The sequence below is a fragment of the Myotis myotis genome, unplaced genomic scaffold (assembly GCF_014108235.1).
Source record: "Myotis myotis isolate mMyoMyo1 unplaced genomic scaffold, mMyoMyo1.p scaffold_m19_p_10, whole genome shotgun sequence".
Taxonomy (NCBI): Eukaryota; Metazoa; Chordata; class Mammalia; order Chiroptera; family Vespertilionidae; genus Myotis; species Myotis myotis.
In genome coordinates this window covers 59,270,696-59,297,745 of record NW_023416314.1, presented here as the reverse complement: position 1 = coordinate 59,297,745, position 27,050 = coordinate 59,270,696, and the positions used below count along the sequence as shown (strand labels likewise).

Sequence of the window (27,050 nt, the reverse complement as noted above, 5' to 3'; positions counted from 1 at the left end):
CACAAAGAGATTTGTGCAATAGGCCTTCCTTCCCCTGGCTGCCTGTACCAGTTTTCCTCCGGCACCCGAGACCCAGGCCTTCGCTCCGGCTGCAGTGGAGAAGCCAAGCCTCTTCAGTCTTTAGTAGCCTTCAGTCTTCAGTCGTCTTCAGTCTTTGCTCCACGCCTGCATATGCAAATTAACCGACATCTTTGTTGGGTTAATTTGCATACTCATCCTGATTGGCTGGTGGGCATAGCAGAGTGACACCAATTTGCATGTTTCTGTTTTGTTAGTATATATCTACACTAATAAAAGAGAAACATGGTAATTGGCGTATGACCGCTACCCTTTTTATTGGCTAATCAGCGAGATATGCAAATTAACTGTCAGCCAAGATGGCGGCCGGCAGCCAGGCAGCTTGAAACTAACATGAGGCTTGCTTGCCTCGGTGACGGAGGAAACCAACATTCCCCGCCTGCGGCTGCAGGCCTCTGAGCCTGCAGTTTCAAACATTGTAACAAATACCTCCGGACTTCAGCCAGCAGATTCGCAACATTGTGTGCAAAGGCCAGAAACCTACTTTCAGGAGCGGAGGCCTAAGAGCTGGAGCCAAGCCTCAAGCTAAACCTGGCCCAGAATAAAAAAAAAAAAAAAAGGAGCGTTTGGGAGTTCAGTCACCCCCAGCCTGAAAACAGCCCTCAGCCCCTCACCCAGACTGGCCAGGCACCCCAGTGGGGACCCCCACCCTGATCCAGGACACCCTTCAGGGCAAACGAGCTAGCACCCACCCATGCACCAGGCCTCTATTCTATATAGTAAAAGGGTAATATGCCTCCCAGCACCGGGATCAGCGGAGCCGAGAGGCCTCCCGGCACCGGGATCAGCGTGACAGGGGGCAGCGCCCAAACCCCCTGATCGGCCCTGCTCTGTGTGTGACAGGGTACGGCACCCCAACCTCCCCATCGGCCCTGCCCTGAGTGTGAGAGTGGCGGCGCCCCAACCCCCTGATCGGCCCTGCTCTGTGGGTGATAGAGGGTGGCGCCCCAACCCCCCCCCCCGCCCTCCCACGGGCCCTGCTCTGTGTGTGATGGGGTAGAGCCATAACCTCCCCATCAGCCCTGCCCTGAGTGTGACAGTGGCGGCGCCCCTATCCCCTGATTGGCCCTGCTCTGTGGGTGATAGAGGGTGGCGCCCCAACCCACTGATCCGCCCTGCTCTGTGTGTGACAGGGGACGGTGCCCCAACTCCCCTATCGGACCTACTCTGTGAGTGACAGGGGGGAGCTCCCCAACCCCCTGATGGGCCCTGCTCTGTGCATGACAGGGTACGGAGCCCCAACCCCCCTGATGGGACCTGCTCTGTGTGTGACAGGGGGCAGTGCCCCAACCCCCGGATTGGCCCTGCTCTGTGTGTGACAGGGGGCAGTGCCCCAACCCCCGGATTGGCCCTGCTCTGTGCGTGACAGGGGGTCGCGCCGCAACCTCCCCATTGACCCTGCCTTGAGTGTGACAGGGGGCAGCGCCCCAACTCCCCAATTGGCCCTGCTCTGAGCCCGACCAGGGGCTGCACTTAGGGATTGGGCCTGCCCTCTGCCACCCGGGAGCAGGCCTAAGCCAGCAGGTCGTTATCTCCCGAGGGGTCCCAGACTGCTAGAGGGCACAGGCCGGGCTGAGGGACCCCCCCTTCCCCCCGAGTGCACAAATTTTTGTGCACCGGGCCTCTAGTGTGTGTGTGTGTGTGTGTGTATATATATATATATATATATTTTTTTTTTTTTTTTTTTTTACACAGCCTAATCTAAAAAGCATGGACACATTTGTTTTACTTGATACTCTCTGTGAAGTGAAGATTCCGAGGTTACATGGCCCTTCTTAAAGGGCCCTCTCAGTTAGAAGTTTCCTTTTCTATATTTCTAGTAAGCATATTTTTGGCTGCCCTGACACAATGTTTATGTCCTTTAAGAAGAGGTCAGCTAACAGTGAAATCTTTCTGTGCTATCATAAGCCCTTTCCATTGGTTTGTGTACTTTGTTATTTGCCTTGCTTTGTCCATGATTTTGCAGCATTACCACCCACTCCACGTGATAAGTGACATCATCGCTATAATGAGAATTCCAAGCAGAACCACTGGATCAAAGCCCATCTGTGTGCCTGCTCCCACACTTGACAAAACAAATTCCAAATTCATTCAGCATGCCGGTGCCATTTAGTCACTGTGACATATTCCAAATTTTGGACTCTGCGCAAAAACCAATCTGTGCCCACAAAATTAATCATGGAACACATTTTATGACGTTTGACAACAACTTAAAAGGTTCTCATCTCTGGCAGGTGGCTCTGCCAATCTGCAAGTATATGCATGACAAATTCTGAACAATATATTGTGTGGCTGAAAAATGTATGGTGTAGAATACATACCCTGGAGAAAGCCAGAGTGAGCCCAAACAATTCTCAAGTCTGTCTCAGGGACACAGAAGCCAGAATGCTCCCTTGTGAAGAAAGGATGATGGCCCCAGGTACACATAGGAAGCCAAAGCAAAGGCAACAGCTCGTGTGCCAGTAGATGCTGAGAACATTGGCACAGTCGCCTGTGTTGGCAGGACCAAGAGTTTGAGATGGCTAATTTAAGCGACAAGATCCTGGCAAACAGATTTATTTAGGGCAAGGGTGCGTCAGGGAGATGCCAGAAAAATACATCAATCTGTGCCTTTACATGTACTCAGAATGATGATGAAACAACTGACATTAAGAAAGTAAACCTTACACTTTAATAGAATCTGCAACTTATCCTAACCCAAAGTAAGGGGGAAGGGTTACTTTAGATATCTGCTACTCAGAGATGGGACTTGTGTTCTGCTCTGAGATCTGTGATTAAAAAAACCTCCCAACAAAAGATGTTTTTGAAGAGATTTCCCCCGTATTGTTGTGTTTAATTGATTAGACCAAGTGTTTTTATATATGTTTAGTTTATTTTTAAATCAGGCTAACTCACATTTGACAATATCACTTATGGCAAATAAAGGAAGCCATTCATCTAAAGTTTTACTTTTCTGAGAAGTAGCTTATAGAAACTCTGTTGGGGGAAAAAAAGAAGACTGTGACTTTAGTTATACTGATAGAAGCCTGAATATATCCCTTTGTTAAGAGTAATTTTTTACTCTGCAAAAAGACATAACTGTTTTAAATGTCAATTCTATATTGTAGTGCCTATTTGTGTATGGCTTGACAGGCAAAAAAATAGTAAAGCATTTCACTGGGAGTGTCTTGCTTCCTCGTATTATTTTCCATTTCCCTAGCTTCTCTAGAGAGCCTCTTACCCCCAATTTACCACACACACTTTCTTTTACTCTTAATTGGTGCCTCACTCCATTGTCCTTGCAATGGATTATGAACACTTGCATACTTAGCCTACTGAGGAATTTAATATTTTCATTTTTTCCTGTATTGGTTTTTAGAGAGAGAGAAAAATTGAGAAGATTAGAGAAATAGAAACTTTGATAAGAGAGGAACATCATTGATCAGCTACCTCCTGTAAACCCCCTACTGGGGATCGAGCCCGAAACCCAGGCATGTGCCCTGACTGGGAATCCAACTGGTGAACTTTTGGTTCTACGTCTGCACTCAACCAATGAACAACACTGGCCAGGCTTTAATTTTTTTATACAAAGACTAAACTTGCATAACTTAGCATCCCTGGGGTTTGTCAAGACTCGGTCTTCCTATTCTAATTTGATTGTTTCTCTTCTTCTCTGAAACAGGAAGTAATATAAGGAAGCAACAAGTGAAGAGGAGTTCTTCCACAGGAAGAACAATTCTTGATTAGAAAGCCTGGTGATCCAATAACCTGACAGAGGCATAAAAGCTAAAGCAGCTCTGCCTCATTTATACTCACAATGCCCTCTTTTGAGAAATGAGCCAGCAATTAGTCTTTTCTATAAAGTGAAGGAATTGCCCTCTCTAGTTCTCTCCAACACTAATACTTGAGCACTTGTGAATTAGGGAGGGACATTTATTTTTTTAAATATGTTTTTATTGATTTTTAGATAGAGAGGAAGGGAGAGGAATAGATAGAAACATCCATGAGAGAGGAATTGATTGGCTGCCTCCTGCACGCCCCCTATTGGGAATAGAAAACGCAACCTGGGATGTGCCCTGATCAGGAATCCAACCAGTGACCTCTTGGTTCCTAGGTCGATGCTCAACCACTGAGCAACACCATCCAGGCTAGGAAGGGACATTTTAGGGGATCTCTCCTTACACAATAGCTGGTTCTTTCATTTGTTTTGTGCATGAAACATAAATGGGATGTTAGTTAATTGAATCATATTTTTATCAAAAACTCCTAAAATAGTTTTTCTTCCTTACCAATGCTACAAATAAGCAATGATACATAGCTGTTATGATTCCCAGTCCTTGGAATGTGGCTTTTTTTTTATTATCTCCGAAAACTTTTAGGACCTTTTATTTATCCTTGGAATTCTGAAATTTCATCATGAGTATGTATGTTAAGAAAATTTCAAGGACACGGAAAGAATCATTTAAAAGGACAAAGTAAATAATCCAAAACCCCAGTTCATGAGAATAGTGCCTGTTTTTGACAGGAAGAGAAGAAGCACATAACTCAGGGGGCCCTGGGTTGTGGGACACAATTACACAAAATGCTGCACTGGCTCCACCTTCCAAAGCTTATAATCAAGCCTCAAAAGCACAAAACTCTTTTCCTATCTGCATTTCAAAACAAATCTCAAAAATACTTATAGGACTACAAAAATATGCAGCACCCCCCAACAAAGTAATTTCACAAGGTCTGGCCATATATACACCAGTCATGTAAGAAGGAGGAAATTATGAGCCATAATGAAGAGAAAAATCAATCAACATATTTGATTTAGCACTGTTGTGCCCAAAATAGCACAGATGGTAGAATTAGTAGACAAGAACATTAAATTTGTCATTATAATTGTGTTCTATATGTTCAAGAAGCTACAGGAAAGATAGAGCATGTTAAGTAAGGACATAAAAATGTGGAATCACACACACCCTTAAATAAAATTACTAGAGATAAAAAAAAAACACAACATCTGAGATAAAATATGAACTAAATGGGTTTAAGAGAATATTGTATATGAAAATAGGAAATAGAGAAAAGCTTGAAAAATCAAAGTGAACAGAACAGAGCATCAGTGAACTGTAAGACAATGTCAGGCAGAGGATTATGCATGTAAGTGGAGTCATCACAAGAGTGGAGCTGCAGGATGGGGAAGAGCATTTATTTGAAGAAATAAGGGGAGACCAGCCAGCATGGCTCAGTGGTTGAGTGTTGACCTATGAACCAAGAGCGCATGGTTCGATTCCCAGTCAGGGGAACATGCCCAGGTTGTGGGCTTGATCCCCAGTGGGGGTGTGCAGGAGGCAGCTAATCAATGTTTCTCTCTCATTATTATTGATGTTTCTCTCTCTCTCTCTCTCTCTCTCTCTCTCTCTCTCTCTCTCTCTCTCTTTCCCCTTTCCTCTCTAAAATAAATTTAAAAAAATATATTAAAAAAAGAAATAAAGGCAATGTCTGCATTTGTCTATCTAGCTCTACATGCTCTACATAGTATTCTCAGTGCCTAGCAAGGCACCTGGTAGACATCAGGCATCTGATAAACATTTCTTGAATACACTTGTGGCAGAACAACGAATAAGAGGAAAGCACATGAGTGCAGGGTATACAGAAGGGAACCAAAGAAGGGAAACAGTATGGAGAAAAGGAAGCTTAATAGAAGTGTTATGTCTTCAGTAGGGACCTGAAGGATAAACTCAGTTTGAAGATGTGTACAGTGTAGAGATTTGGAGGAGATGAAGAAGGGCATTCCACATAAGAACAATATAAATGAAGACTTGAAAGCAACAATAAATATGGTTTTTGAATAATAGTCTCCTTTTATCCATGAGGGAAACATTCCAAGACTCCCGTAGATGCCTGCGACTCCATATAGTACCGAGCTTTAAATATACTATATTTTTTTCATTACATACATACCTATGATGAAGTATAATTTTAACTTAGGCATAGTGAGAAATTAATTACTAATAATAAAATAGAACAGTTATAATACACTGTAATACAACTTATGTGAAAGTGGCTTCTGCCTCTCTCTCTCTCTCTCTCTCTCTCTCTCTCTCTCTCTCTCTCAAAATTTTATTATACTGTACTCACCCTTTTCTTCTCATGATGATATGAGATGATAAAATGTCAAACCTATTTCTGAATCCATGGAACCATTCCTTACCTGCTGTAAATGGCTTGGTGTCACTCATTTCAGGAGATCCCTTGCTGAAATCTTCATATAGGCTCAATGTTTCTAGTACAACATGCTGCTGTCAATCAGACAAGTATTTTGTTTATGTCTTCTACCTAGGAACATATCAGCTCTCTGGCCATAACTTTTCCAGGCTGAAGTGTGACAGCAAAACCATCACACATTCCTTTTTCCTTCTGCACAATTTTACAAATAGAAGATTTTTTCTTACCACAGATCTTAGCAACCTCAGAATACGATTTTCTTTCCATAGCAAATCAAGAACTTTCACCATTTCACTTACAGAAAGCACTTTATGGCTTTCTTTGGCATATCCGAATTACTAGCATCCTTATTCTTGTGCTTTGGGCTATTATTAAGTAAACCAAGGGTGCTTTGAACACAAACACTGTAACACCGGACAGTGGATCTGATAACAAAGAAGGCTACAACGTGACTAAGGAGCGGGAGCACATACAGCATGGATATGCTGGACAAATGGATGATTCACTGCCCGAGTGGGATGGAGCAGGACGACTTGAAATTTCATGATGCTACTCAGAATAGCACACAATTTAAAACTTATGAATTATTTATTTCTGGAATTTTCCATTTAATATTTTCGGGCTGCGGTTGAATGCAAATAACTGAAACCATGGAAAGTGAGACTACAGATAAGGGAGGACTCTTGTACCGCCTCCACTGGAGTGGGGGTAGCACTTGGGGGATACTAGAAATGAGTTTAGATGGATGTGTTAGGGTCAGACTATGAAGTCTTTAGAAATAGAAAATGTAGAAGCCCATCGAAAGTTCCTGAACAGAAATCTTTGATGATGAAATCAGAATCCAAGGAGGGGATAGGAGTATAATTGTGACAGTCATGGTGGATTGGGAGAGAATACTACCACTGAATGGAACCAGTAGGCCAGGACTTCGTTAAAAAACAATCCACAAACTTGTATGTGAGGGCACCTAACATATCAGCACAGACTAGGGCTTAATAAATGTTCGTGGCATTTAAATCCTGGGCAAATTAATATTTCATTTAAATTCAGGACCAAACATTTTCTTGGTTCATGACATTTTCAAAAGTGGCCCTAAAAATCTGTACTGCATTAAAAATAATATTTCCTTCACAGTATTTCATTTACATAAGATTCTAGATCAACTTTTTAAAAAGTATTCTTATTGACTTTTAGAGACAGAGAGGAAAGGAAGAGAGAAAAATGGGTGTGAGAGCGAAACATCGGATACCTCCTGCCCACGCCCTGCTGGGGATCAGGCTGCATCCCAGGCGTGTGCCCTGACCCTGGATCCAACCGCAACCTTTCCATCAGGATGACGACCAACCAACAGCCACACCAGCCAGGGCCAGACCAACTATTTAGAATTCCTTGGTGGTGCCCCCACGGGCCTTCTTCTCTTGGTCATCAGGTGTGTTTCATGGTTTTTGTGCTCTTCATCCCTACTCTCAAATCGATTTATAGTGAAGATTCGAGCCTTGGATTTTTTTAAAAAATGTATTTTTATTGATTTCAGAGAGGGAGAGAGAGAAACATCAATGACGAGAATCATTGATCGGCTGCCTCCTGCATGCCCCCTACTGGGGATCGAGCCCCGCAACCCAGGCACGTGCCCTGGACCTGAATGGAACCCGGGACCCTGCAGTCCCACGCTCTATCCACTGAGCAAACCGGCCAGGGCTCGAGCCTTGGATTTTTAAAATTAAAGCAATGCTTAACGTATCCTATTTACACCTCAGTGTCACGGTATCGCAGAGTCCCGTCAGGGAGAGGACTTTGGGGACAGGGGTCTGTCGCACAGAGGGGGACCCTGGGGCTGGACGTGGACACGGGCAGCCGGGAACAAGGCTTGCATCGGAGGCGGGAGCACGAGCCGGGAAAAGGGCTCTTTTCCCCCTGACGAGGCTGGAATTCGGGAACCTTTGAACCGCTCAAGGTGCGGCAGGAGACCGACCTCCAGCACCCGCGCTCAACTGCCTCCACCCAGGGACCCGGGCTGTCCCGGGACCAGAGCCCCGCCTCTCGCGATACTGGCCGGCCTTCGCCCTCCCGGGTCCGCTAGGCCCCGCCCCTCCCGCAGCCCCTGTGTCGTCATTTCCGGTGGGTCTGCGGGCAGAGGGAGAAGATGGCGGCGCTGGGGGAGCCTGTACGGCTGGAAAGGGGTGAGTGCGGCGGCGGCCCGGCCCGGGGAGGGCGGAGGGGGTGGAGGACTGCCGTGTCACCACCGGGGAGGAGGAGAGGCCCCGGCCCCAGCCCCGGAGCCGGGCTGCCCCTCCCGCCGGCGCCCGGCCCCAGGGCAGGCGCCCGCGGTCTCCTGACTGGTACCCAGACCCTCGTCGGTCCACATAGACTGCACAGTTGGGCACCACCTGTCCGCCTCGCAGACACACGCTGCACTCGCGCTCCCCGGCTGGGCCCAGCGGGCACCGCGTTCAGAGACGTGTTTGCTCGAGAACGGTCCGCCGCCCGGTGGGGACGGGCTGCACGCACAGCCCCTGTGATGGGTGCCCACGCCCGGGGTGCCCGCCTCAGCCCCGGGTCGCAGCCTTCCCCGCGCGCGGGACCCTCCTCCTCCTCCGGTTCGCGCGCAAGAACCCCATCATGACTTTGACCGCAGCTCCACTTGCATTTGTTCAGTATTGGAGTCTTTCCTGGCTTCGGTGCCCCACCCAGGTACAGAGAAGGTGCTTTAAAAACAATGCTGCTGGTTTATTTGGTCTCGGGAAGGTCACGGAACCAGGAGGAATAGTGGCAGATTATAAAAATATGAACTAGGAGGAATAGTGGCAGATTGTAAAATGAAAGAAAGTTCAGTCTTATTCCTTCTATACATATTCTACAAATGCAACTTGTGGCTGGTTCCTTGCTGTTTAGAGAAGACTGAGGAGTTAGAGACCCAAATGCCAGTGAGAATACAGGATTATGTCCCTCTCGGGGCCCTGTTAACAGATTTCAACATCCCACTCTGTCCTCCCCAAGTCCCCTATTTCAGTCAATTCCAAGCATGCTTTTGGCAGACCCGTAGTGGAAGTCATTGGTTACGAGTCAAGACGTACAAACGAAACCGTTTGAATACTAGTAAGTAGTAAACAGAGTTTAGGAAGAAGATTAAGCATATCTTGCAGATACTAAGATTTGCAGTGACAGCCTGAATATTAAGTACCTTCTGCTCTAAGAAAGGAATAGGTTTTGTGTAATTACTGTACTTAGAGAAACCTCTTCCCCGGTGTATTCACACCAACAAATGTGCACTTAGCATTGTTTACTCCTCATGGTGTTCACGTTTGTAAGCCGCTCTGTGAATGACATCGTTCCCCTCAGCCCAGCAGGCGGTTAATTAATGCATCATTTGTGACGGGAGTGGCTGCTCTGGGGAGACGGACTGAGTAGGCCTGAGACTGTGACATCTTCCTCCAGCACAGTGGCACTGTGCTTTGTACTGGGAACAAGTCTGTTTGGTGTTACCAGAAGTAGGTGTTTCTCTTTGAAAGCCAGTTGGTTGTAGGATGCTAACATGTTGGAAGTCTTTTCCCCCCTCCCCTCCAATATATTTGTATTGATTTCAGAGAGGATGGGAGAGAAAAACATCAATGATGAGAGAGAATCATTGATCGGCTGCCTCCTGTACAACTCCCACCGGGGATCCAGTGCCCAACCCAGGCATGTGCCCTTGACCGGAATCCAACCCGGGACCCTTCAGTCCGCAGGCTGACGCTCTATCCACGGAGCCAAACCAGCCAGGGCTCTTTTGCATTTTTATGCAGCACAAAATGTGAAACTTAACCTCTGGCATTCCCTTTTGATAGTCATGGCTTTGTTTTTTGCTCTTTCAGAGCTCTTTTCAGTTCCACGGTAGAATGCTCAGCACCTTAGTTGGATGAATTGCTCATGGTTGTCATTTAGCCAGATTAGAAAGTCAGTACTGCATCACCTCTGATTCTTAGAATTCTGTTTAACAGACTATTATAAACATTCCTAACAGTCCTACAGTATAAAATCAGTACATATCATCAGGATCCCTGGATGTCTTCTAAATCATCAAAACATGAGTCAGTAGAACAGATTTAAACATATGTTAGGTACAGAGTAAGTTCAGGAAAGAGTATTTTACTTTTTCAAATTTTTAATTGCATATTGTAACTGTAAATTAAAATAACTGATGAACTAACAGTCCCCATTCACCAACCGTTCAAGTGATGGGATATCAGAATGAGGAAAATCTATTTCCATTGCATTTGATCAACATCAGTTTAAGCTGAAATTGGAAAATTTACTTTTTTTCTCCATTACATTCATTCCCAGTTTTCCAGCTGCAAACACAAAGAAGGCCATAGTAATTGTACAAAGAAAAAGTTCTAGTCCGTCCACTTAAAAGGGATCAAGGAATAGTAGAATAATAGGTACTCTAGCCCCGTGGGGTTACAAAAACAGTTAAGAGAAAGAAAATCAAAGATAATCATTAACAGTGTTGTAAACATAACTCTGAATTTCATAAAATTTCTTAATTCATAGAACACTTATCCTCACACTTCCCACTGATAACTGTCTAACATGCTTAATATATTTGTATAAAGGTGTACCATCCCTTAATATTTCTTATGATTAATTGGTGCCAAACGTAGCATGATATTTCTGCTTGCTATATGCCAGACCCTTTTTTTATTAATTTCTTGCTTTATTTATCAAGAAACTTTTATAAGGAAGGTACTCTTGTTTCTGTTTTTCAGTAGGAAAATGAGACAGGGAAGTTAAGTAACTTGCCCAAGATCACCCAGCTAGTATTGAAACCATATTGTCAGAACTAATTGTTTTTATTTTGCTATTTTGTAAACATATATTTGATTATCTTAATTAAAACACTGTTTTGATTCTAAGTTAAAAACAGGCCATTTGTAACATTGTTATACATATCTCTGCCACTAACTGCATCTGTAATGGAATAGTTCATAACTACATATATATTGTGTTTTCCTTAGGGAAATTAACAGTGATTTTACTGGCACAAAGTGTTTTGTTCTGTTCAGTGCTTTGATTATTAATACTAATGATAAGTAAATTTTTATTGACTACATAGTTACTGATTTACTGTTAGATTTTCTGTATCATAGACAGTGTTTGTCTATCATGTTTTTTAGCCTCAGTTCTTTCTTGTGACATCTAGTATTTTACATTCAGTCTTCCTGTCACTCAAAGATGCTTTTTCCCAGATTTTGTACGTGTGCAACAGTAGTATTTCTTCCTAATATACTGTAAAATTCAGCATTATTCTCAGATTTTACATTCCTATCCTCAGGTATACTAGTATACATATCCGCCACCCCCCCCCCACCCCACCCCCCCACACACACAAGTTCACCCTCTTAACACTTTTTAAAAATGTTTTTCCTATTCTTGTTCATCCTTGAGGAATGAATCCTAACTGCTACTCAGTTACGTAGGTATTTAGAGAATCTTCAGAGAAAACTATGAGTGTGTATTTGTTTAACTCCAGATATCTGTAGAGCAATTGAATTGTTGGAAAAACTACAAAGGAGTGGGGAGGTACCACCACAGAAACTTCAGGCTTTACAAAGAGTCCTGCAAAGTGAATTCTGCAATGCTGTAAGAGAGGTGAGTACATGGGATTAAAATTTACTAAAAACTTGAGTTAATTAGATAGGATAATACTCTGAAATTTTAGTTCAGAATTTCTTAAGAAAACAAACTTTAGAAAAACATTAGAACCTGTTTCTCATTTTAGCAATTTTTATTAGACAAACATTTAACAAAGATGCACAATTTTGCCTAAAATTTTAACACATTCATTAACTTCGTAGAACTCAAACATGGTGTTTTCTGAGATTTAAAATCACGAACTTTGGGTTTTGTAGGTATATGAACATGTCTATGAGACTGTGGACATCAGCAGCAGTCCTGAAGTGAGAGCTAATGCTACTGCAAAGGTAAAGTTTTTCATTTGCCAAAAGTGAGAGAATTCTTTTAAAATTCGAGGTTTTAATATGCAATTGTTAGATTCATAATAGGTTGAAATTTTGAAAACTGTCTTTCAATCTATACTGAACCATCTCAAATACTAAGAAATAGGATCTTTTTTTATTGTCTTTACAAAAGATAATCTATCATGCAGATTAGATAATACATTTAAAATGCAGTTGCACACAAATAATAATACACATCCTATATAATAAAAGCCTAAGTGGCGTCACTTGCAACGTCATCACAAGATGGCCACCACAAGATGGCTGGCAGGGGAGCGCAGTTGGGTAAGACCAGGCCGGCAGGGGAGGGCAGTTGGGGGCAAGATCAGGCTGGCATGGGAGGGCAGATGGGGGTGATCAGGCTGGCAGGGGAGCTCAGTTGGGTAAGACCAGGCCGGCAGGGGAGGGCAGTTGGGGGCAAGATCAGGCTGGCATGGGAGGGCAGATGGGGGTGATCAGGCTGGCAGGGGAGGGCAGTTGGGGGTGATCAGGCCCGCAGGGGAGCAGTTAGGGGGCGATCAGGCTGGCAGGCAGGCAGGCGAGTGGTTAGGAGCCAGCAGTCCTGGATTGTGAGAGGAATGGCCGACTGCCTGTTTAGGCCCGATCCCACAGGCAGTTGGACATCCCCCGGGGGTCCCAGATTGGAGAGGGTGCAGGCCGGCCTGAGGGACAACTCCCCCTTTTCCTGCCCCACCCTCCCACCCCCGCACGAATTTTGTGCATCGGGCCTCTAGTATCATATAATACATAATAATATACAGTGTACATATTTAATTGTATCATTGATTGTGTATATTTTCATCAAAGGTCTGATGTATGAATTATCCTCATTTTATTGGTGAGGAATCATCAGATTGTTACCTGCCTCAGAACACACAAATAGTAAATGGTAGAATTGGGTGGGGTGCTCCCCCAGGTTTCTCTTTGCTTTCTTTACCTTAACTCTGCAAAGATGTGGTAATGTCAGTAGTAAGTACTCTCTTCAGAGCTCAGGTGCCAGGCTTCCTGTGCTTTCTCTGTGGGGCTTTCCTCAATAATTCCCACATGATCTCAATATCCATGTGTAGTTAGAATAAGTTAATGTCAGCAGAAAGTGATTTATATTTGAATTAGTTATTAGCAGGTAATTTTTCATTGATAGTTACTGGTTCACAAAAGGAAATACTGGATTCTCTGTTGAATACACACACTTAAACGTGTGGGTGTAGTTTGACAGAGTAGAGAAAAAACATAGAAACTTGGCTTTTATTCCTGAGTTATGTGACTTTCATAACTTACTGAATATCTGAGCTTTAAATCTAGTAGTAACTGTAGATAGTTAACTAAAGCAACAAGAAAGTTCATGTTTATATGTACTTTTTCTCGATACTGAGTTATTTCTTGATGAGTTAGTTAGTGTAAAGAACAAATGGTATAGCAGCCAGATGACTGCATGTAGGAACACCCACCCACCTCCTTACAGGTTATGTAGATGTGTTGCGTCCTGTACAAAGGCCTTTGAAGGAGCTGAGCTCTCCAGCCCCAAAGCTCAGCCTGCTGGGACCTGGGGGAGAGGCTCTCCTCTTTAGTGGCAGCGTTCATTTGCTGAGCAAGCCTGCCTGCCAAGTGCTGCACAGCAGTTCTGGGAACTGGATGGCCTGACCTGAACACTCCTACATAGTCCCAGAGTATGCTTTCCAGCCGTCTCCTCTAGAACACCATTCTCCTAGCTCACCTGCTCAGAACTGCCAGTGCATTTTGTGGGTATTCAAACATCAAATGTATGTGCCTCAAAAATAGGTAAAAGGAGATGAAAGAGCTGAAGTAAACAAAGGTGATACATTTAAACATGTAAAATTTTCTTTCAGGCTACTGTTGCTGCATTTGCTGCCAGCGAAGGACATTCTCATCCTCGAGTTGTTGAGCTTCCAAAAACAGAAGAGGGCCTTGGGTTCAATATCATGGGAGGCAAAGAACAGAACTCTCCAATTTATATATCTCGAATAATTCCAGGAGGAATTGCTGATAGACATGGGGGCCTCAAGCGAGGAGATCAACTTCTCTCTGTTAATGGAGTGGTAAGGATGTTTTATTTCTATTTGTAGTTATGTGTTGTGACCACTTGGGGGAGTATATGAGTTATAGAAACAGAAGCTATAGGGGGGCAAAGCTTTGTAGTTTAAAAATCCTTAGAGCCGTGGTCAGCAAACCTCTGCTCTCGAGCCACATGCGGCTCTTTGGCCCCTTGAGTGTGGCTCTTCCACAAAATACCGACTTATGCGCATGGGCCACGAAGTTTCATTCGCACTGTACGTGCGCGCCTGCACGTGGTATTTTGTGGAAGAGCCACACTCAAGGGGCCAAAGAGCCGCATCTGGCTCTTGAGCCGCGGTTTGCCAAGCCACAGTTTGCCAACCATTGCCTTAGAGGAATCCAAGGCAGTACTATTTAGTACAGTGATACAGTTTAAAGCACTTTCTGTGTGTTTAGCTTTTTCCAATGAAAACTAGCAAAACTTAGTGTGATTTTTATGAAGTGATTAAGCTGTTTAGTAGTTAAGGCAGTACGTTAAATTAGAAGTCTGCCCCTCATTTTAGTCATATAGAATGGTGGAATAATAGGGCATGTAGACTGATGTGCTAATTATTTGGATCTTTGAAACCAGTTCTTGGACTACAAACAGAGTATTATTCAGCCAAGGATTTCACACTGATTAAAATGGTAAAGCTAGGTTATTTCATAAGTTTGTAGTGTTGAAATGATAAAACATTAAAACTTTTTTACTTACATGTATTTTTAAGCATTTTTGCCTTTTGAATGAATTGCAAAACCTATATATTAATTGTGTGTGTGTGTGTGTTTTTTTTCTAGAGTGTGGAAGGAGAACATCACGAAAAAGCCGTAGAACTGCTAAAAGCAGCTCAAGGAAAGGTTAAATTAGTAGTGCGATATACACCTAAGGTCTTAGAAGAAATGGAGTCACGTTTTGAAAAAATGAGATCAGCCAAACGCAGGCAGCAGACCTAATGCAGTTCAGAACTTTATATTCCATTTTGCTTTTAGCTAGAGAAGTTTTACTGGTGACCTACTGATGGCCGCAATGCCAACAATTATAAGGAAAAACAAACTTCCCGTGAAATGCTCCTTGCCATTTTATAAATGCCTATTTTAAAATCATTTGTGGTTCCAGAGATGCATACACTTTTTTCTGACAAGAAAAAGTAAAAGGTGATGAGGGCAATTTTGTCCTGCTCTTTTTACAGGCCTTTTTCAAATGAAGATTTTGTCATAAAGTTGTTATAGATTTTTAATAATACTTTTTAAATATTAAGATGTACTTTTACATTCTTAAATCTTTTTTTAGGAAAAAAATGTTCTTCGTTTGATGCTTATTTAAAAATAATAGTTCTCAAATTCTTTATTTGCTTTTTTTTAACCTGTAAAATTTCTTTATAGTTTTCCAAAAAAATTTAAACATGACAGTTTCAGCTACAGCAGTTCATTACATTGTCAGTGTTAACATCATTGCTGCATTTTGTACTTTGAACACACACATAATATATATAATCATAGGTAAGTCATAACTCAGCACAGTGGAAGTTTTTTACTTTTATTTAAACATAATGTATAGTGAATACTCATTTGTACTGATTTATAAAAGTAAGTTTTTAAACACTGAAACAATCATTGGTAAATATGTATTCTTTCATAGTGTTTGAGCAGCAAAGCAAGAGGATGTAATTTGTGTGTTAGCATTACTGATTAGATCTATTTATAGTCAACAGTATGTCAAATTACAAATGCTAAAACAGGTTCAGGTTTCATCTTTTGCAATTTTTTTTTAATGCTATTCATTTCTATTTAAATATATTTTTTATATTTTAGTCCTTCCATTCCTAGAGATGAGCCATTTCGTTTGTGGTGGGAAATAGCAGAAGCAAAGAAGAAAAAGTAATACTTTAACCTCATTAGTCTCAAGAGTTAACACACTTTTACCAGCTCAGTTTAAAGCATTGATTTTAAATAGGTTGATTATAGGAGGATATATGTAATAAGACGTATAGAAATTATGAGGTGATGTGTTCATAAGAATCTGCAGACTGTCGAGATGAGTACAAACTTAATCATATTAAAATGGTTTGATTTAGAGATGGGATCTTTGTTTATGATTCAATATGATGGGAATTGTGAGAGATACTTTCAGTTGTCCACTGGATGTCACTGTTTTACTGAAAGGCAGCTATTAGTGAAGGACTGTGACTGAACTCTTTAAAGGCTGGAATTAAAGAATTGAGGGTCATTTTCAGTCAATAACTTAGGAACATTTTTAAGTGAGAGATGCTAAAAGGAAGGTAGTGGTTTGAAATATATAAGGAACTTAGACCCTGTATAAGAAGTGGGCATTTTAAAACATTCCTTCAAGAAAACTATAGATGTATACTTTTTCCTGCATGTTTGTGAGCATTGTGAGTCTTAAAAGATTATTCCAGTTTTCAGTGTTTTTTTCAGAATAAAAGTCAATTGACATTGTTATTTATCATTTAGGTATTGAACACTGGATTGCATGGTTGGATGTGTCTTTAGTCCACTACAAAATGTGCTTGTTATTAATAGGAATGTTGTTAAATTGTATATTTTCAAAATTAATAATGTTTTTAAAATGTTGAGACCAAAGTAGTGTAGAAGAACATGGACTTAATTTAATTGTAAAATTATTAGAGGTATTTGTTGTAGAACTTTATATATTAAAGAGAGATATTGGTGCATATAAAACAGTAATGTTGTCATGCTCGTATTCTTGCATTACAAAGTAAACCCTAAAGAAACCTTATTTTAGTATAGCTACAGCTGCAGTAGCTTTTAAGGGCGTGTCAACATTTCATTATAAATTATAGCTTCCTGGTTCAGTATCTCAGCTGTTTCAGAACTTGCAGCCAAGTTAAATCTCTTTTGGTGTTGAAACTTAATAAGTTGAGTAAGCTATTTTTTTTTCTTCTACAGTAATCCACAATCTGTTCTTTGTGTGGGTTGGCACTTATTTATAATTCTTAAAATAAAGATAGCTTAAAAGAGCCAAATACAGTAGTTTTGCTTGCTACTGTTGAGCATGAATAGCAGTAGTTTGTTTTTGTTAAAAGTTTTCATAGTGTATCCCAGAATTTTAAATTCTGACCATAGAAAAATTCAATTATTCAGTGGCAAAGATGTACAGTAAATAGTAGTTTGCTATTGTGAGGAAATGAAGGAATTTTTCATTTTATAAATAAATGTATGATTCATGAGCATAACCAAGCACGTAGTAAGTATATAATAGGTGTTTGATTTGTGAAATATAAATATAATTATCCCCTCCCCAGTTTCCTTTTTTTTTTTTTTTTTTTTTTTGTATTTCAAAATGGGTTGATTCTGAACCTTAGCCCCATATTAGAACATCCTGCAGACCTTTAAAAAAGATTCATACCTGAGTCCCATCCCACACCAACTAAATCAGAATTTCTGGGGCTGGGGCCAGATTCTTGGTTTTTTAAAGCTTTTCCTGTAGTTCTGAATGACACATATGGTTGAGAATCATTAATTTCCCCTTTATAAAATGCTCTAAATACACTGGACTGTGTTTGGAAGTATCAGAATAGAACAATTTACAGCTACTATTAAGTAGCAAATATAATGATTGATTATATTTCTTTAGGAATAAAAGGTACTTGGCATTCTTTATTTGGGAAATAATTATAGTCTTTTTTAAAAAATAGTAATAAAATCTGCAAATAATTTAAACCTAAACTTTTAACGTCTGCCATCTTTTTGCTCTCTTTGCCTTTTTAAAATTTACAATGATAAATGTTTATCATTTTGGAAAGCATGTTTAAAAATTGCAGATGAGAAATAAAGTCATTGATAATGATGTGTTGTCTTAACATGGACACTTTATCTGTTAGCAATATACTAGATTATAGTGGCCTAGTTCTTTGGGGTTTGATAATTCAAATGTGTGTTTTTTTTAATTGTCTTCTAAATTTTTGGAAATTATTTTGTTAAGTACTTAACGTAGTTTGTATCAAGTACTTTGTTTACAATTTAAATGGATATAGCATTTAATGGAAGAAATGGTTATCGTTTATTTGAGAAGAATGTCAGCATGACTTGGTGTAGACTTAAAAGAATACATGTGAATATTTTATAATGTGGAATGGTCATTGAAATATCAAGGACTCGAGTAATTGTATTTCCTGAATAAATGTATGTTTATGAATTTTCTAACTTATATTTTGTTGTCTCCTCTGGTAACAACATTTCCAAACTTTCACTAATAGTGTTTTTTCAAAGGTCATTGTATTTCTGTGATAGTTAAATAGAGAAAAACACAAAACAAATTGCTTGCTCATTAATTTTCAAGAACTTCCAAAATGATTTGTATCTGGACATAGTTTTAAAAATACTAGCAAGCAGCCTAGCGGGCATGGCTCAGCACTTGAACTTCAACCCAGAAACCAAAAGGTCACCGGTTCGATTCCAGGTCAGGGCACATGCCCAGGTTGTGGGCTCAGTCCCCAAAAGGGGACGTGCAGGAGGCAGCCGATCTATAATATTCCCCTCTCATTGATGTTTCTATCCCTTTCCCTTCCTCTCTCTTTAAAATCCATAAAAACATACTAAAAAATATTAGCAAGCAGTATTCTTTGACTTTATAGTTTGAGGTAAATAGAATATTCAAAATGAATTTAAGACTTTAAATACATGACTTCATTTACCAATTCTGATTCTAAGGCTTATTTAAAATTTGTATTATGTTCTTTGGATTAAAAAAATTGATATAACTGTACAGTAGATATGTTTCTGAAAGCTATGTATAAAATAAATGAGGTAAAAGTAAAATCTAGGTGGGTTACTGGAATGAAACTTCAAATTCTTATATTTTCCTTGGTCTTTCATAAAACATTAACTACAGAAAAGTTACCTTGTGTTAAGAGAGGCGGAATGGCAGGTGACTGAGAATACAGAATCTGGAACCTGACTGCCCTGGTTTAAATCCCAGGTTCACTGTTACTGTTACTGCACCAGTTACTTAACTTCCCTGAGCCTTAGTTCCCTCAGCTGTCCTGTAATAAAAATGCCTGTAAGTGTCATTACCTGTAAAGCTCTTAAAAAGGTGCCTGGCATAGGATATATTTGTGTTCACTATTATTTTCATGTAAAGTAGCATCAGGATCTTAACTAAAGGAAGACATTGTGGCCAGTAATTAAAATTAGCAAGTTGTTATTTTTGGTGCCAAGAAAAAGAAAAAAAGATACCCTTAAAAACTTTAAAAGGAGAAAGATTCATAAGGAATTTTAAGATTATTGTCCACTCTGAACAAACTCCTAGAATTCTAAAATTATTGAGGTTCGGGGGTGGGTGGGGGGAGTTGAAATCATATGTAGAATGAAAAATAAGAATGTCTCATTAAGGAACCTGAATCAGAAAAGCAATTGGTAGGGGGGCTGTGACCCAGTTCTAGAGACAATGGGTTGTTGGAATGGTTGTTGGAATCAAATACAAGGTGTAATTCGCCATCATGAATTTTTAAAAGGCATGAAATGTACCAAGCAAGGAGGGGTACAACAAAAAGCATTTATTAGCCCCCAGTTTCTTCAAAATTTCGGTAAACCAGAATACCTGTTCTTTATCTTCCAGTTCTGGTTTTGTTGTATTCACTATCAGTGATTATTCTGGTTTTAATATAGTGAAGTGACCAAAGTTTTTGTACATTTATTTCTGTGGTGGCAGAAAATCTCCGCCTGATGAAATCTTTAAGACTATATAAACCACAAAAGGCGAATTCATACAGAGGCTGTTTTTCATTTTTATTCCTTTGATTTTAAACTTTTAAGAAAAGAACCAGTGCATCATGGCAAGTATGTGTAAGAGCTTTCTCTCATTCTCATCACCTACGGAAGTATCTTTTGGACACAGTGATGACTTGGTCCTTTTTATAAAGTTTTCTGTAGCAGAGGAAGTGTGGGAGAATTCTAATGTGTTACAGTCTCCAGAATTGTTTTGATGGGGTAAAAAGAAAATGTCGCCATTGGCTGCAGGTAAGTTCCCTTTAAATGGCAGTATTACTAAAAGTAATTCATCAGCACGTAACAAAAACCAAACCTTTAAGTTTGTCCTTGTTTTTATTTGAGAAGGAAATATAATCTGAAAGCATGAAATAGCCAAGGAAAATTTTTATGTCTGGTACCTAATATACTTTGAACCCATAGTTTAGATAAATACTAATTTTTTGACTTTTGTGTTTTAAGCTCTTATGGGTTGAATTGAGTCCATCGGTCCCTCCCCACTCCAAAAAAAGAAAAGAAAAAAAGGTATTTTGGAGTCCTAACCCCTCAGAATGCCTTTACAGAGATAAACATTAGGTTGGGCTAATGGTGTCCTTATTAAAAGAAATTCAGACATGGACACACCCAAGGAGACTATGGAAAGATGCAGGCAGAGATTAGGGTGATGCTTCTACAAGGAAGAAATGCCAAAGATGGCTAGCATACTACCAAGTATGGAGAGGCATGAACAGATTTTCCCTCAGTCCTCAAAAGGAACCAACCCTCCAAACACCTTGATCTTGAACTTACAGCCTCTAGAACTGAAATTTCTCATTTCAGCCACCGAGATTGTGGTACTTTGTTATGGCAGCCCTAGAAAACTAGTTAATAGGAAATTCTATGGTTTGATAAATGGCATTAGCAAAAATGATAGGGCCTCTCCCTTGTGCACATGTTTCAGTAGAAGTGGTTTGGGTTAAGAAAGGATGGCGATTCCTGCCTTGGGATAATGGAATGCTGGGTTGTTTCCTGTGGCTGAACTGCCTCTTTGGACACCTGTACAACCCTGTGATTGAGCTCCTGCCTCCACGTGGCACCTTGGCTGAATGTAGTGAGACTAATTGGCCCCTAAGAACTGAATGTCCTCGTGTTAGGCTGCCAGTTAAAAATACAAATAATTTTGTGAGCAGAATGTCTAACAAAATCAAAATAAATTTTTAAACGACCATTTAAACCATTTTTTTAAATTTGCAAATATTGCCCTGGCTGAGTAGCTCAGTTACAGCATCTCCTGATACACCAAGGTTGCAGTTTTATCCCTTGTCAGGCACATACAAGAATCAACCAATGAATGTATAAGTGAAACAAATCTCTCTCTCAAAAAAAAATCTGCATATGTTGGCAGAATTGAATTAAAAAACATTTGGTTTATACTACGAATATTTTTGCTTTAAAGCTGATTGAGGAGTTCTGTAAATAAATAGAACCTTACAAATTCAGTACACCCTGTATAATTACCTTTTTATATTTTACCACAAGGTGGCACTAAAGTGCTATTGTTTCTGTTTTAGAATGTTCCAGCAGTTTCTGCCAATTAAAAACCAGGCTTACCCTTTAAAAAGTACCCATCTTTTAAACTCAAAAGAAATAGAGAGAGATATACTGGAAATTATTTTTGGCTTTACATCTCTTAGATACCTTCATCCATGCTCAAATAGGTGTTTGATCAAGAAAAAAGTCATTTAAGAGGAGATATGGCCAATTCCTTTAACTAAACCAAAGACAATCTGAGGTATTGCAATTAACTTGTTTTGTCTGACACTAACATTGTGAGTTTTTATCTTTTCCATAACAATTAAAGATACAAATTAAACCAAGTATAGAGTAGAAAGAGCAATTGGCCTAGGTTCAGTGGTTCTCAACCTTCCTAATGTCGCGACCCTTTAATACAGTTCCTCATGTTGTGGTGACCACCAACCATAAAATTATTTTCGTTGCTACTTCATAACTAATTTTGCTACTGTTATGAATCGTAATGTAAATATCTGATATGCAGGATGTATTTTCATTGTTCGCGACCCACAGGTTGAGAACCGCTGGCATAGATATGAGCTCCAGTTCCGCCAATAACTAGGTGTATTGCCTTGGATTATTTAGTTATCCTCTTCGGGTCTGGTTTCTCACTAGTAAATGAGATTTAACACATGATATCCAAAATTCCTCCTATTTCTGAGGATTTAAAAAGTATTGTGGAGAAAGAGTTTGGCACAACGTAAGGCAGAATTTTCTTTCAGCCAGAGCTGCCCCTAGAATAGATGGACTGCTACCCGTGGCCCTGTGAGTACAGTCACCCTAAATGGATCTGAGAGCAACAGGGATACTGTTGAGCATTCTTAAGTCCTAGGTAGGTGATGGAACTAGCCTTAAGGTCCTTTCTCACCCTAAGCTTCTAAATTCCATCAGTTTAATTGAACTGTGAGCTGCTTGAAGGGAGGGACTCTGTATCATACCATATATCCTGAGGTGCCGTGAATAGTGCCTCTCAAATTTCTGAATGTAGTGAGACTAATTGACTAACAGTCCTGCTGGAAAGTTCTTCACCACATGTCATGTCTCACAGGCTGAGCACAATAGAGGAACTAAGGCAGGCCTGTCCAGGGACAGGGGACTCCTCTCCTGGCCGACTTCATCTCACCGAACTCTGACAGAATTGCTCTGCAGTCTACACTCACCCAATCTTTTTTCTTTCCTTCTCTCCTTGATGTGGAGTCAAAACTGCATCTTGGTCTCATGGCTCTAGAAGTCTCCCTCGCTCTCTCTCCGTTTTTCCTTACAAACATTTCCCCTAAGAAATCTCTTGCATGAGCAATCCCATATTGGTGTCTGCTTCTTGAAGGACCCAAATTTGCACCATCTTCTAGCAGGGTTGCTATATCAGAATCAGGATATTTAGAATGCAGGGCCTCATCCAAAATCTAATTCAGAATCAATGGAAATGAGATGTCTGTTTTTAAAATCTTCCCCAGGGGATTTACGTGTAGACTGGCCTGAATTACTCTACTCTTCAGTCGCTAGTGAGAGTAGGTTCTGAGTGAATACTTTGACAAATTCTCAGCATGACTAGGTGGCCATCTTCCCAGTTTTCTATGGTGATTTTTCCACCTTCACTTTCCTATTACAACGTCTGGTTTCTCTAACACTCATTTAATTTTTTTTTTTTTTTTTTTTGCCTTGTTTTGTTTTTCAGTAGTTTCTGCACTCACACCTTGGGGTTCGTATGTGGTTGTAATTCAGTCGTTCCCTTGAGTCTCATTCTCCTCTTGGGTTAGATTTGAAAGGGCAAGATCAGGAAAAGAAAATCAGATTTAGAAAGAATTGGGCACCCATAGGAGCGTATTTCTGATATTTATGCTAATGTCTTGAAATTTTAAGTCAATATGGGCCTTTAGAAGTAGTGAAAAGGGTATCACGGCAGGTCAGGAGACTAAGAAACTTTTTGGTGGTGCTGTTTTAAAAAGGTCCATCTTCAAGAATGGCCTTTTGCCAGTCACATTGGAAGCCTCACTGCCAGTCCTCGTATCCCAGAGATCCATCTGTTCTGCACAGGTGGCATTTGCAGCAGCCAACCATCCTCATCCCTTGCCCAAGTGCCAGGTGGAGTGGAGCAGAGAGGACCCAGCAGCTCAAATTCAGCCACTGGTTTGGCTTCAAAGAATGTTTCTGTTAAATATATATATATATATATATATATATATATATATATCTTCAAAATGATCATTGCTATTTTAAATTATCCTTGGGGGAAAAAAAGGTGTTATTACCTGTGCACAATAGGACCACTAGGGACATTGAGACTCGGAAGAAAAATACAAGTGAGGACCAGCACCTATGTAAGACTGCAAGCTTCTGTGGCCAAATGTGAAAGCTCCCAAAGCCCCAAATGCAAATGTGGAGACATCAGAGCATAGAAATGATAGCATTTCTCTTGAGGGTTCAATTGTTACAGTACATGCATATGAGATGTCTGATTAGACCTGATATTTTTTCTTTATTCCCTAAATCTACATTTTTTAAATGTTTACATATGTGTATGTGCATGTAGATACCCATGTGTGTGTGTGTGTGTGTGTGTGTGCTTACATATATTTAATATGCATATTCAGCTTCTAACTTCAGGCGGTAGGTTTGGCAACTATGCTTTTGTAAAGGCAATAGCCGTTTTTCACAGGTCATGTGATTGCATCAGGTCAAATATTTGGAGTGCCTTTTGGATGAAATGATAAACCCTAAGTGACCAGGATAATTTCTGGGCCACTGGGCATTTTAAAGCTTGTAATGAGCTCTTTTGGGCCCATTCTGCAATATAATTTTCAGCATGAGCTCACCATGGAGACCAGAAGTTTGAAAGATTACACAATCTCAGCTTACAGAAAAAGGAGGTCACCTTTGAGGTACATTCCTCTGATTTTACATAATCCTGAAGATGGTTTTAAAAACAATCAGATTTCAATAAAGGATCAGCACCTACACAACAGGGTCGGGAAACTATGGTCCACAGGCCAGAACTAGTGCAACATTCATTTTCCTCAATAAAGTTTTATTGGAACATAGCCACATCTATTTGTGTTGTTTTTTTATCCTTTATTTCCCAATAGGAAATAAATAGGCAATGCAAAACAGAGTACACCGAATATCCAATAAATACATGAGAAGATGCAGTTGTAATCAGGAAAATTAAAATGTAAACTACACTGATTTCATTTCGTATGTATCAGATTTGCAAATATTTAAGTCTTACAGTATTGTGTTGGTAGGATGTAGAGCAGCGGTTCTCAACCTGTGGGTCGCGACCCCTTTGGGGGTCAAACGACCCTTTCATGGGGGTTGCTTAAGACCATCGGAAAACACATATATAATTACATATTGTTTTTGTGATTAATCACTATGCTTTAATTATGTTCAATTTGTAACCATGAAATTGGGGGTCACCACAACATGAGGAACTGTATTAAAGGGTCGTGCATTAGGAAGGTTGAGAACCACTGATGTAGAGTAATGGGTAATGGGGTTTCTTATTCTCTGCTGAAGGAAGCACAAATAAGTACCATCACTTTTGAGAGCAATTGGACAATAACCCATAATGGTGAATGCACATAATTTATGACCCAACAATTCAACTCTTACACACACACACACACACACACACACACACACGGGGTTGGGGGAGAAAGAGAATACATTTTACAGAAATTCTTGAATGAATGAGGAGAGTTGTACAAGAATATTCATGGTAGCATTGTTACGAAAAAATAATATTTTAATGAGAAATGGATAAATAAATACTGGGTATATTTTTAAAATGGAATACAATATGATAATGAAAATGAATTAACAGTAGCCACATATTTCATGAACATGAATAAGGCTCACAGCTTGAGTGAAAAAAGCAATTTGCAGAAGAGTACGGGATGATATTCTCTATATGCGAAACAATACTATGCATTGTTTAGGGATACACACATATGAAAAGCATAAACATATGGATAGGAATTAATCATCAAGTGTAGGAAAAGGCTTACTTTTCCTACAAATTATATTGCAGAATGGGCCCAAAAGAGCTCATTACAAGCTTTAAAATGCCCAATGGCCCAGAAATTGTCCTGGTCACTTAAGGTTTTCAAGTGTAGGAGAGGAAGAAGAAAAGGAATATGATTGGGGAGGGGTCCAAAGGGAGCTTCAATTACATTTGTAACATTTTATTTCTTAAGCTGGTTGCTGTAAACTCAGACTTTTGTTCTTTTTGTAAATTAGAAATATTTCATATAAAGTAAAATTCTGTATATTTGAAGACTTTTAGTCCTGTCGTTCAGTATCACACTGCCAGAGAGCCCCTCACGCATCCCCTTACCCCTAATCTCCCGAGTTTTTGTTTCCTTAATGAAGCACCTTGGGCCCATTCACCCAGCAGGTAGGGCCTCTGCATAAGGTACACTTATGCAGGCTCTATATTTACAAGAGTGCTTGGGTGAGGTGGTGAGTGGGACCAAAGTCCAGCTTGTCCTCTAGACAACAGCCTTGTGCCCTTTGCACAAAAGCCCCAAGGTAAGCATCATTCGAAGTGGGTACCCTCTTTGTTGCCCCAAAGCACCCTGAGGTATATGCAAAAACACAGCAGCCAGGCTCCACCTCCTGTGTTCTAGCAAGTGGAGGCTACAGATTTACTCATCCGGAGTCATGAAAAACTAGAAAGAGGAACCAGGCTGGAGGCAGAGTCTCTATTAAGTTTATTTTTTACTTGCTATCAAATGTTGGTTCATCCTGATATCTTTCTAGGTTCTTATGGTTTATGTAAGAGCGATTTTTTTTTTCTAGTTATTTGGGAGTATATCTTAAAAATTACCTTCTTTTGCTCTCTTAGGACATCTTACCTAAAAGGTGATAGACGAATTTCCAATTTATCTTTAATGCAAAGCATGTGCAATGTATCAACTATAAGAAATACTAACACTCTGACAGAAATTACCTCTTTTCTAAGTCCTTTGTTCCTACTATTTTGTCTCGCCAAGTTGCAAATTTGAATCCTCCTTTCTTACCTGCACCTGATGGACTATAGCAATTTATTCTTCAATACAATCTACATGTCTCCTTTCTCCAAAATCTAATGCTCTCCTTTTACCTAAGTTGCCAGCCCTAAGATTTTATTCCATGGAGGCAAAGAATAAAGTTCCCAAGTGTGGTTCATGGACCACCTGAATCACTTTCATGTGATGTGCATAAAAATGCTGATGTTATGCCCCAGCCCTATTAAATCACCTTGCATTTCTCATCCAGCTTTGTAGGTGATTCTTATGCTTACTAAAGTTTGAAAACCATACTTTAAAAGAAAGGAAATGAGTTAATTAGCAAAATAAAATCAAGTGATTTAGTCTAAAATTGTTATTTAAAAACAATAGAAAAAAGTGATATCTTGACAAGAGAAATGCTGTCATCTTTCAATGTTGTTGT

General features: G+C 40.2%; 1 protein-coding gene across 2 annotated transcripts; it reads left to right on the top strand.

Moving 5' to 3' along the window:
- Positions 1-8,376: 8,376 nt before the first annotated feature.
- On the top strand, positions 8,377-18,507 carry LIN7C (lin-7 homolog C, crumbs cell polarity complex component). 2 transcript variants are annotated; one of them, XM_036325689.1, is made up of 5 exons: positions 8,377-8,450; positions 11,780-11,898; positions 12,159-12,230; positions 14,114-14,323; positions 15,117-18,507. In XM_036325689.1, exons 1-5 carry the CDS (start codon positions 8,414-8,416, stop codon positions 15,270-15,272), a joined length of 594 nt encoding a protein of 197 aa, XP_036181582.1. In that variant the 5' UTR covers positions 8,377-8,413; the 3' UTR covers positions 15,273-18,507. The 2 variants fall into 2 exon arrangements, with proteins under 2 accessions (XP_036181582.1, XP_036181583.1); XM_036325690.1 differs by lacking the exon at positions 12,159-12,230.
- Positions 18,508-27,050: the final 8,543 nt, after the last annotated feature.